General features: G+C 23.7%; 1 protein-coding gene and 1 long non-coding RNA gene across 2 annotated transcripts; both read left to right on the forward strand.

Moving 5' to 3' along the window:
* LOC126904509 (uncharacterized) lies at window positions 1-950 on the forward strand. Its single transcript, XR_007703765.1, has 2 exons — window positions 1-424; window positions 820-950. It is a non-coding gene; the product is annotated as an uncharacterized LOC126904509 (long non-coding RNA).
* A 2,599-nt stretch (window positions 951-3,549) lies between these two features.
* LOC126904502 (zinc finger protein 729-like) lies at window positions 3,550-12,032 on the forward strand. The gene is made up of 4 exons (XM_050683587.1): window positions 3,550-4,064; window positions 4,883-4,942; window positions 5,444-5,660; window positions 8,046-12,032. Exons 2-4 carry the CDS (start codon window positions 4,893-4,895, stop codon window positions 11,472-11,474), a joined length of 3,696 nt encoding a protein of 1,231 aa, XP_050539544.1. The 5' UTR covers window positions 3,550-4,064; window positions 4,883-4,892; the 3' UTR covers window positions 11,475-12,032.
* Window positions 12,033-13,189: the final 1,157 nt, after the last annotated feature.

Genomic DNA, 13,189 nt, shown 5'->3' on the forward strand with positions numbered 1-13,189 from the left:
TACAACTATAAATTTTTCAATCTATTAATTACTCTGACTTGTGTTACATTTACCGACAATCTGCGGGAAACTGACAAGTGACCAATGTTTGTACAAGTTCCGACCACTTGAAGAGTATACAAAAGTGACGTATATTTGTCAAGTACACCAGTCGTGGGAATCCGGCTTAAGACGTAACATAGTTGGCATCAGCTTCTCAACATACAATAGATAAGAACCTCTCCAACCTACAAAGTGACTACCACGATATGCGTATCAACAAACAGATTGAAATGATAATTCTAAGTAACCCAAACGGTTACTAAGAGAAACAAAGCATAAATATCGGAAATATTTTATTTTTGGCGATTTATCACTTTGAGTCCAGAAAAAATTTCCTAAGACTTAAAGAAATAGAAATGGCTGAGGAATCAAGACTTTAAAAGTAACTTTATAATTATGTTTCATAAAATACGTAAAAAAATACTTACAAAAATTAAAAAAAAAAATTACTCCATAAAAATCAAATTTTTATTACAAGTAATAAAACTTAAGTGTGTTAATAGAGCTTTTTTGATAATTTATACAACAAATGAAATTCAAAACTATTAAATTCTCGTTAAACTTTAATCAAACTATGATTATATTAAAGATATTTTTTTTTTGCTACTATCTGCAATATTTAAATCTGCATAAAGAATTAGTTTAACTGCAGAGTTAATGAAATTTGGTCTAAAAACTATTTTATAGCTATTGCCTAGCTGTTGATAATGACAGGGCTATCATTTTTCAGTTCACAAAAACANAGCTGTTGATAATGACAGGGCTATCATTTTTCAGTTCAAAAACTCTAAATGATTCAGGCAGTTTTGTTACAAGTTCAAACTAAATTCAAAATTAAACAAAAGTTTTGGTATACTTTATTGATACGCCCCAAAGCAGACAAACGGTGTATTTCTATACTCCTGAATTGTTTATACCAAGTAATGCAAGTTACATAGGTCTAACTCTAGATTAAGAAGATAATATACAAAGTTTGAAAAATTCAAATGAACTTGACTCCTAGCTCAAATTCACATATTAGTCATTATGTATAACAGCAAGTTTTGAATGGACAACATGAATCTTTTGTGAAGGTTGAAGTCTCTATATAATGGATTTCTTCAGTAATGTTTTTTTTTTTAAATAATTTTTGCTAATAATAATTTTGTGATAATTGTTTAAATGGAAATTTTTATTTAATATTTTTATCTTAGTATTTGAGTTTTTAAATTGTTACCCATTTATGTTTAAAAGTCAATAAACTTAATTTATTAAATTTGTATCCATAATAAACTTATTTTTCTTTAATTTTAAAGAAACTAATAGATTTAAACTATTAATAAAAATAATGTTACCGTATATATGATCAATTTTAAACTTTCATGAATCACTTATTTATATTGTTTTATTAAATTTGATAGTAAACTATAATATTTAAGATATATATATATATATAAATACTATCACTTCATTGTTTTACAATATAATTATCCAAGAATAGTTTTTACAATATGTCATATTTGTTTTTAATTAATAGAAATATGATGTTAAATTGTTTTATAACCAATTTTTATGAATTAATAAGAGAATTTTTGTCAATTTAAGTCAATTTTTATAATGAAACAAAAAATTTTATATTTAGCTTGTGTTTTTGAGATATAACTCCTTAAAACTATTTTCATTCTTAGTTTTAAATAAAAATAATTTTTCATTAATATTTGTATAAAATAATACTCAACATTAAAAAATAAATGAATAATTTTTAAGGAATAATACTCACTGAATAAATATAGTTTAATGTAACAATAAGTAAAAAGTAAAAAACAAAGATGAAACATTAAATTTTGTTTTTTGTAATATGATTCACTAATAAGATTTAAACTGCAATAAAATATATAGTTTCAACGCTTAATAGTTTATTTTAATTGAATCAACATGTCATGTTTTTCAAAAAATAAAATTTATTGTGTGAACCCTTTTGTAATATTGAAACAATGAAGAAAATTATGTTTAAAAGTAAACTTACAGAAAATGTTTTATAAATATTTCAAATTCATTTAAAATTTAAATATAACTATGATGAAACTTTTTTTACCAAAACACATAAGTATATTGACGATATCGTACAAAAACTGAAAGTGATGTTCATTTTTTTCCTTATGATTCTAAGAGTGAAACTTTTGAAAAAAAAATTATGTTTTATGTTAATCTCATAGAATTTATAATGTTCAATTTAACTTTTATAAGATTACAGATTTTATTCAGTTTTAAATTATAGTAAAAAATATATTATGATTATATGCTCTGTGTTAGCGAGTGTATTACATAGAAATCAAAATAATAATAATTCAAAGTGCCGGCTATCGCCTAGTATCTAATATGAAAATAATTTTATCAATTATCTAAGTGATAATAAAATAATATTACCTAGAAAACGCAAACTATATATGTGTTAGCGATGATGATTGTTCTCAAATACGTATAAACGAATTTTTAATAATATTGTGACTTTATTAATTAAATATAATTTAGCTGTAAATGAATATTTTTTATTTTAATCATGGTAAACTTATTTTTTTTTGTGTTTATCAATTCTTTTTTAGGTCTTCCAAGACCAATTCTATTTAACGACACGTCAAAGATTAAGAATCGCTTATAACTGAAAATTTCCTACACTACTACCCTCAAAAATCGAAAAAATTTCTTTCATTTCTAGTAAATAGAGAAAATTCTTCAAAGGATTAAAATTTTTTGAAATCTGTAAACGTAGACATTTATTATAATTTTTCACTTAAAACTTTAATCATTTTTTTAAAAATGATTGAATCAACACCATTGTTTTAAATATTCTTTAGGTATTTTATTTTCATTAGGTAATTTTTTTTGAAAATTTGACCGAATTACTCTCCAAAGAGGGTTTTAAAAAAGCAATTTTTAATGAAAAGTTAACCTTTTCAACATGGCTTTCAAAAATGTTCCGGAAATATTCCTATCTTCAATCATATCTTTAATTAAAGCTTATGGTACATGCTCTAATAAAAATACTTTTCCCGATTGTATTAAGACACAATTGTCTTCTATATATAAATAACCCCCAATGTTAAAGAAACGTGCGTTTGCATTAAGACACATGTAACTAGTCTTTCTAAAATACTGTTTTTTTTAATTTTAACTAAATGGGAAAGGTTTCTTCTATGTTTTTTAATTGGAGCCAAATTTGTACGCCACTGCTTTTTAGCGATACAAACCGTTTTAATTTTATCAATTCATAACAGAATATCATATTTTATTCTGCAATAGTACGATTATAATGATAATGGCCACTATACATCTCAATTTTTCTAGGTCTTTAATATAATCAAATATTAATTTGAATTATTTACGCTTTAATAAATGAGGTGATTTTATTTTCATAACTACCAGTAGAACTAAGTTTTTAAAAAAAAAAAATAAAGAAAAAAAAATATTCAGAACATCTTTTATCAATATTGATAAAAATCTCATTTTTTCAAATTATGAGAATACCTACTGCGGTTTAATAGACGATATTGTCGTTAGGAATAATTTAAAAATCACAACGATCAAATTTATGGTGCTATAATGTGAATTATACGCGTATCAGATATGTGCGTTATCAATTTTAAAAAATGGCGACAGAATCTTATGCTCAGGAAATATTATTTGCTTGTAGACATGAAGTATAAACTATGTTGCGGCGTTTATCAATGGAATTTAAGCCTACCATTTCGATTGAAGTTGAACATTTGTGTTTAAAAAATGAATAATTTGCTTGATTTTTAAGTATCTGAACATGTTAAATTATGGACTATAGTGTTTTCAAATTTGATTATTTCTTTTTTTTTTGCTAACAAAACGTTTATAGTAAACTAATAATTAACATTAAATTTAAAATTGCACAATAATGTTTTACGCTATTATATCACTGATGTGATTTTTATTTAAATGATCAATTATGAATTTTGTGTCTTAACTCCAAGTATCTTACTTAACTATTTACTCTAATTGACAGGAGTTCTCACAAGGTACTCTATTCTTTTTACATCTAATTTTATAAGAAAAGTTTTAACAAAATTTTAACTATGGTATTGTTAGTAATTTTAGTTTATAAACAATCATAGTCTGTATGACCATCGCAATCTTCTTGTTTATTTATTAATTAACCGATTAAATTTAAATTCTATGTATATTTCAATTTTGATAACCAATATATAAGCAACAACAATATCAAAGTTTCAAAAATTGGAAGGTACCCTAGGTTAAAGCAACAATGCCAAAAAAATTTCTCAAATATTGTTTAACATTTAATTAATATTGTAAAATAAAATGTACCTATACATCTATATAAATAAACATTAATAATTAAGCAATCGAGGGATTTAATTATTAAAAAAAAATGTATGACTCTCGTAATGAAATATTATGTTACTACAATTTAGATGTTAAATAAATTCTTTTAAAATACAACTAAAAATAATATTCATTCTTACATACTGTCAAAGTATATGTTTTGTAAGCTATGAATTGAGCGTTTCCTCCTTTAATTTAAGAATTTTATTGATGAAAAATTTGAGTTAAGATGCAGAAAAAAATTCTAAACAGTACTGTATTTATTGATCTTAGATTTTTAAATGTGGTACAAATTGTAAACTTTAATTATTAATTAGTTATAAAATATTTTTGAGAACTTGGAATCATTGAAATTTAATTTCAGTATATTTAAAAATGATCACACTCACTCAAAAAATAATTTTTATATTTTTAACAACTTTGATATTATTTAAGCTTTTGCTAAAATGTGGATATCAATATTTCATAAAAATTATTTACTTTTAATTTTTAGGTTTATTAATATGGATAACATTAAAATTGAGCCACTAGAAAATAACGATGATTTACCTAGGTATGGTATCTTAGTAAAATTTTACAGTGGTTCTCAAACTTTTCTTAATTCAAGGCTTCCATAAAATAGTAATATTTAATCACACTTGCTGTGAAATGATATTATTATTTTGTATTTATTAAATAAAATCAATGTAAGGGTTGGCAAAAATAACATACTATGTAAATATTCATAAAAAAAAAAAAATTCTAAATCTATTAATATAATTACTTGTCTTCACAGCACATTTTTACGCAAAAAAAAAATGTAATCCAAAAAAGTGATATGTAAGAATTTTTTGGATTTTACCTTTTTTTGCAAAATAGCATACTATGTAGTAATCTTATAATTAAAAATCAGATAAAAATTTACAAATGGCAACATAGCCCATTATTCTTACAGACCCTTCAAATAATACTTTTGTATTGTAAAATTATTTTTTATTACATTGTATAGTTTGGGAACTACTGTGATATAGAATTATAAAATGTTTAAAAATATGTATTTTACTCTATTTTTTAGCATATTATGGGTTGAAAATACAAATAGTAGTAGAGCATGGTATACAGCTGATGAAAATTGCGTATCTCTAGTAACAGAAGATACCAATAAGATTATTAAGTTAGAAACCGATGTGTTGATTGATTGCTCATGGCAAAGTTTTTTGGAAATATCAAAAGAAACACCACTTCAAAACAATGATCTTTTATTACATAATACTACAGAATATCATATTCAGGTATAAAATATTGATTTTATTATCTATTAGCTTCATTATGCAGAAAAAATTCATTGTTTTGTGTTATATTTTATATTATCAATTACTGTATTAAATACTTAATAGTATATTAATCTATTGATAAAAGTTTAATGTTGAATATTAGAATTACTTGTCAAATACCATAGAAAATCCTTTATAATAATGTTTTAATCTAGGACTTAGAAATTTAGGTCGATATTCATAGTAGTAATTTATATATATTAGGATGATTATTAAACATAATTTTACCTCAAATTAGCCTTAAATTTGTATTGATGCTTTTAAAAATGTACTATTGAAAATTTGAGAACTATAAACATATGTCTCAAGCTTCTTAAGTCGAGTAAAAATACAATTTTTTTTTTTTTTAAATAATTGAGATTTTCACCATAATTTTTTTTCTATTTGTTTTATAATTACGATTTTACTACTCATAAATCAAAAACTACTCAGCATAATTGGTATTAATAGTAAAAAAATATATAAATTCAAAATTTCTATATAAATTTCTAGGTTCTATCACTGAGTATTTAGCTAAATCAGTATTGTGACTGGCAAGAAAGTAAGCAAATTATTTCTATAAATAATTTAGGTCATTAGCTACCCTTAGACAATTTATAATTTTTACTATTTTTATTTAACTATGAATGTATAAAAAAATTGTACGAAATCAGTTTTTAAATCATGAAGTTGATGGGTTCCCAATAATATTTAAAAAGAAGAATTAATAGAGGGACATTGTAATGGCTCTAACTTATTTTATTTTATTAATAAACGCACATCCATTAAACACTACGTGGTAACAATTTTTTAATAGGCTGCACTAATACCACCTACTTTGTATGTTAAAATATGCTGTTATGCTATTAATAAATTATTAAAAATATTTTTTAGTCTTAAATAAATATTTTTAATATAATTTTAAATATTATTAGCCATAAGTGATCAATTTTTATTGTATATTATTCAATGTAGTGTACTTTTTGTTGTTGGAAACAATGGTATAATTAATATTTACATAGTGTAATTAGTTATTTAATTCTTAATTAAGGATGCAAAATAATTTATTTTAAAGTTTTTAAGTAATTTTTTTATAGATACATAAAAAAGTTTGTAAATTTTATTACTTCAAAATTATATTAAAATGTTATTATTTTAAAAAATTATTTACTTCTAGGGTAGTGTTTACCAGTGCCATGCCAAAACTAAAAATATGGGGTAATTTGATTTAAATGATTAAATGATTTTTTTTTAATTTCTTCTATTTTTTTTTAATCATTATTTTTTAATAGCATACTCATATATTAAAAAAATACCGGTAAAAACAATTAAATTTCTCTAAGTAGAAGTCTTTTTATAGAACTTACATTTTAATTGAATTAGTTCAAATAAAAATTTATAGTTGAAAATTGTACATATATATTTTTGAAATCTTCATAATATTTCTGAATTATAGGTTTTATTATGATTGTCATAATAAGTTGATTAAAAAAAAAATTGTGAAGATTTCAACTTTTTTTAAGACATTTTTTTTCAATTTTGAGGTTGTGAAGAATGTATTAACATTGACTTATTAGATTCAAATTTTGCACAATGTATTTTTATTAGCATCAATATAAATTTCAGAGGAGTCTAAGTAAAATAAAAATATTGTTCTTTAATGACTACACTAATATGTCTATTGAAATTATTCTAGATAGATAAAAATTTGTGTCAGAATGTTTTTATTTCAGATTTTTATTACACGTGGTCCATAATTGTTGTTTAATAAAGGTACAGAACGTCAATTGCTAAGTTGATCTCTTACTTAGCAAACAGAATTATCCATATTATTTTTATTTTATAAAACGATTCTACAATTGTGTTTTTTTTAATAAACAAAGTTCTGTGTCTTTATAATAATTTAGAATATAAGCATTTTTTTACTTAAAAAACATAATATTTAATACAATATATTAATCATTTTTGATAGGCCTATATTTAGAAATTGTGTAGCCAGAGTTAGTTGTTCAGGATAAAAATACAGACTAAAAGCCATCTAATAAAATGTTTAAAAACAATACTGTAGTCTGCTTTAATTTTATAATGGAGACTGAGTATTTGTCTAACCAAACCGGATACCCGGAAAATCTCTAGCTAGGTTGCTAAATATCATCACCAAATTTTTTTATTGCGCTTACCATTTAAAAAAATAATACACTAAAAAAATAAAGAAGTTATCAATGCATGAAATTCACATTTTCTAATGATAATTTCAAGGCTAGTATTTTATCCAGTGTCACATCTCAACCCTGCACATGAATTAAATTTGGCCTTGTTCTTAAATAGTGTATGGATTCAAATATTATTTATTTTTTTGTTTAGCCATCAGATCAAAATACAAAAAATTCAGGAAGCTCTCAAAAACCTTTTAATTGTGATGTATGTGGTGAAAATTTCAAGTTAAATTTTGGTCTTAATAGACATATAAAAAAATGTCACCCTCAACAAAATAAATGTGTCAATTGTGATTTATATTTTGAAACTGAAATAGAAACTGATCAACATATGAAATCAGTACACAATGAAGTAAAAAAAGATAATAAAAGCTCTAGTAATTTAAGTATAAAATTACAGAAAACTAATGGAGTATGGCAGAGTAAATTACAATCTTGTCATTCGTGTAATGTATGTAGTAAAGAATTTTTAATTGAAAATGATTTGAAACAACATATGTCTACCCATCAAAACTCTCATATGAAAAAACAATGCCAAATATGTTTAGAGAATTTTTCAAATAATGATCTAATGATTCATATGCAACAAGCTCATGGAAACAATAAAATATTCAAATGTAAAAACTGTAATATTAAATTTAGCGATGAAAGTTATTTGAATTGTCATTTAGAACATTGTACAAAAAAATTCATAAATATTTGGGAAAAGTTTAAAAGTGCATCAAAAAATACAGAAATAAATATTGAAAACAAGTGTAATGTATGTAATAAAATATGCACCACGCCACATTATTTAAAACTTCATTCCAGAAAACATTTAAATATAAAACCACATAAATGCAAATTTTGTCATGAGTCTTTTTTTTTAAAAAGACATCTATTAAGACATGTGAGATTAAATCATAATAAAGTAACAAAACACTTCCAACATTTTAACTTTCATAAAAATAGTTTATCTAATGATAATATTTGTTTATCAGAGAATGAAACTTTTAATGCTAATAACTCAAGTAATAACCAACTAGAATTTATTAATAATTCTTGTAGTGAATCTGATCAAAATAAAACTTTTAGTAAAGTAGTTAAACAAGAAGATGAAGAACAAAAAAATGATGCTTGCTCATATTTGGTTTTTGATGGTTTATTTAATAAATCAAATATTAAAACTGAAAATAATATAAATTCATCAGTATCGTCTAATGTTGAAAAGGTCAAACCTAAATCTTTACCAACCTTTGAATGCACTCTTTGTAAAGAACCGTTCTTTTGTAAACATGGCTATGCTTTACATTTGAGCTATCATTCAACATTATGCAAAGCTAGACCTTTGGAATGTATTGGATGTGAGATTCAATTTCATTCTGATTTAGAGCTAAAACAACACATGGAATATCACAAACAAAATTTTAAATTGTCCAATAATTCAAATTCAATTAAACCAAACAATAGTTTACTTATTGTTTGTGAAATATGTGGTAAAAGAAATAGAAATTGGTTTCAAATGTTTATTCATCACAGATCACATACAGGATTTAAACCTTTTCAATGTAACTTATGTGATTCAGCTTTTAGTTGTCAATCAAATTTATTTAGACATCAATATGGTAAACATAACATTTTAAAAAAATCAGTTTCAAAACTTATGGAAAATTTGAACAGAATGAATCATGATGTTGATTTGATTGCTAATAACAATATTCTTAATAGTATAGAAGTAAAAAATGAAATAATTGCTACTAGTTCAACTAATGATTCAACTGTCATTAAAAGCATAAGACCTAAAAGATCTTGTACTAGTCTAGACAAAACTTTATCTATACACTCAAATAATGAACTCGTACCCCCAAAAGTTATTGTTAAGTTATTTGAATGTAGGTATTGTAGCCAGACTTTCTCTTCTAAAGGATGCTGCACTAACCATGAAAAATCCCACACTCATTTTGCAAATTCATCAAATTCACATGATACAAATAAGTTCGAGGAGGTTGTTCAAAACAAAAATGTCATAAGCAATCCTGATAGTACCGAAGAAGCAAATTTAATTTCTACTGATATTCATACAATAAACAAAGTTGTATTTGAAGATAAATCAATAATATGTCCTAAGTGTAATAAGACATTTGAAAATTTATACTCTTTAAAAAAACATATGACTTATCATGTTGGTTTAAGGCCTTATAAATGCCGTTATTGTGAAATGACTTTCAAAAACTCAGGAAATAGAGGACGTCATGAAAAAACGCATCTCAGTAACTTGAAATATGAATACACAAGTACAACTATTGATGTACCAAAAACGACCAATTATAATCCAACTATGAATACTTCAGAAAACTTTAATAAAATATTGATAAAAAATTGTTCTGTATTTGTTTGTGATGTTTGTGATGAAAATTATTCTAATCCTTTGCAATTATTTGATCATAGAAAAAGTACTCACCCTGATATTAAACCTTGTAAGTGTTCTATTTGTGGAAAATTATTTACTTGGTTGTATAACTGGAGGAGACATTTAATAACACATAGTTCTAAAAATCAAAAAGAGAACTGTTATTATTATATGACTAACTCTAAACCTACTTCAAAACATAGAGCAAAACCTGTTCTAAATAGTAGTAATATTATGTATAAATGTCGTCATTGTAAGAATGGATATAAGAAAATAAGTTACTGGCATAGTCACTTGTTGAAAAGTAAAGAGTGCAGACGTCACTGTAACCGTAATATGCCTGAATTTGCTACAAAAGAAGCTGAAAAACGCTTTTTAAAATCACAGCAATGGATTTGTGATATCTGTAATGGATCTTATAGTTGTTCTTCTAATTATTGGGCTCATCGTAGAAATATTCATAATTTAATTGAAAAAAACGGTGTCAAACATACAGTAAAATCCAGTAAAAGAGCTTTAATTACTAGAAAATCTAAAGTTATAATAACTGCAAACATAAAAAAATCTCACTGTGAGTTATGTGGTATGATTTTCAATTCCAGAAATACTTTTTTGAAGCATAGATCAAGAAAACATCCAGAACTTAAAGATAACACTGATATAAAAAACAAAGAAAAAAAATCTTCAATTAATAAAGAAAAATCGCCTATTCATTTTAAAAATTGGAAACAACGTGAAATTGAACCCGCAAGTAAAAATATTGATCTAAATCACAGTTGTGGGGAATGTGGTAAGAAGTTCATTTATTTAAATTCTTTGAAAAACCATAAAAAAACTCATAAAAAGAACTCGGTCAATGAAGTTTATGAATGTAAAGATTGTGGTCAAAAATTTGATACAAATGCTGCTTTAGGAATGCACATTTTAGATTATCATGTTTCTAATTCTATACAAAAACCTGTAAGTAATTCACTCCCAAAAAAATCTTCAAGCAATAAAAAATACATCAAAAGACAATACAAATGTGAAATTTGTTCCAGAGTATACAATAATTTTAAATTATTAATATCACATAAAAAGTGTCATTCAAGTAAAGCTAATAAAATGTACAAATGTAATAAGTGTGTCCTTTCTTTCTCTAGTAGTGGCAATTATTGGAGACATATGAGAAATAAACATGGGAAATAATTATCTGATAAATTATTTAATATAATATAAATATACTTATATCTACTGTGTAAGACTAGATATGTTTAAAAATTAATTTATGTAACTTATTCTACAAGAAACTTATATTTAAGAATAGTAAAGTTTAACATAAAGGATTCAGCTTACACAAAATGTTTTCTATAAATATCACTGAATGTATATTTTAGAAATTTTATTTAACAAGGAATGTATCCATTACTAAAATAGTTATATATTGTAATTTTAAGTTTGTTAGATTCTACTAAGAGAAAAGTGTAAAAATCAGATTGACAAAAATAACCAATCGATCATACTATATCTATTTTTTGTGTTTAAAATTTATATAACTTATTTATTGAAACTTTTACATTTTACATTTTTTAATATTATTTTTTGTTTGTTCCATATTTATTTTGTAAGTTTCATAATTTATTGTTTTAACAATAATTTTTTTCAATTATCAAATTAAATAAGATCAGTAATTTTAAGTTGTTGTTTTTTTAAGTATTACTATTTTATGTATCTATTAAATAGCATTTATTATTATTAAGAAAACTCCATGTTCAATTATTGTATTGAAAAATTCTTAAGAAATCTTTGTGAAATAAAACTACTTATTTTAATAAATACAAATAAAACGGCTATTAATTATAAATTTTATTTAATTTCTAATGAGATATTATTTTAGGATAAGGGTGGCCGAACTCAAGTAGTTGGGATTAAGGCGAGGAAATTGAAGAAGAAAAAGAATGAGATATTATTTTTAGTTTTATTCTCTAAGTTATGAAGTTATCTAAATTTGAACCATAGGCATAAGTGGTCAATTTTTTGAGGGATTTAATTTAATTTCTTCCTTCCAAAAAATAATTTCCATAAATCAATGCATGTAATTTTGTTACATTACTGTGAGGGTATGCTCCCCTCTCATATCGATGCCACTGTGCTGAAAGAATTTTTAGCTGCAATATTCTGAATTTAAGTCCCATATTGTAAAATAATTATTCAAAAAAATTATTATTTTTTTATTTATAATATTTTTAGATATATAATATGTATAACAATTTTTTATTTACATTAGTGTAAACTAGTAATATTTGTTAGTAAATATGAAAATACCAATATCACTTCTTAAATTATAAATCATTTTGCGTTTCCACTTAACAGATTTTAATTTAATTTCAAGATTCCGTCCTTTTAACTAAGTTGCATGTCAATGAATTCTTAATTCTCATTGGACCGATTTTGTTAAGCTTCATATCAAACTAATCCAATATTAATCTATTTGAATGAATTGCTCCCGAAAAAACTACCTTTTAAATTCAGAAAAATCTCAAAATTACCCAACCGTTAAAAAAAGAATTTTACAATTTTTTCCTTGCGTTTTAAAATTATTTATTAAATACAGTTTTTAATGAAATTTATATAGTTAATACAAGTGATATCAAGATATCTTTTCTTATACTTTTTATGAAAATTCATTGAAAAACTTAAGCACAGACGATTGTTCTACTATGAGAGATAAGCTGTTCACACAAAAACATCTGATTCATTCTGATTTGGTTATGTTGTTAATTTTGATCAGATTTTTAAAAAAACACGTTTAAAAAAAAACTTGTTTAAAACATAAGAGTAAGATTAAAATGTTCCTTAACACCGATGTAAAATTTTACATTTTTGTTATTTTTAACAAGTTAAACCACAATTTTTACATATTG

This window comes from Daktulosphaira vitifoliae, unplaced genomic scaffold (assembly GCF_025091365.1).
Source record: "Daktulosphaira vitifoliae isolate Bord-2020 unplaced genomic scaffold, ASM2509136v1 Scaffold_4, whole genome shotgun sequence".
Lineage (NCBI taxonomy): Eukaryota > Metazoa > Arthropoda > Insecta > Hemiptera > Phylloxeridae > Daktulosphaira > Daktulosphaira vitifoliae.

Bases quoted from the DNA above. Each gene is read 5' to 3' on its own strand.
- LOC126904502 (XM_050683587.1), top strand. From the start codon at position 4,893: ATGGATAACATTAAAATTGAGCCACTAGAAAATAACGATGATTTACCT. The intron at 4,943-5,443 runs GTATGGTATCTT...TCTATTTTTTAG, and splicing joins AATAACGATGATTTACCTAG to CATATTATGGGTTGAAAATA. The intron at 5,661-8,045 runs GTATAAAATATT...TTTTTTGTTTAG, and splicing joins CTACAGAATATCATATTCAG to CCATCAGATCAAAATACAAA.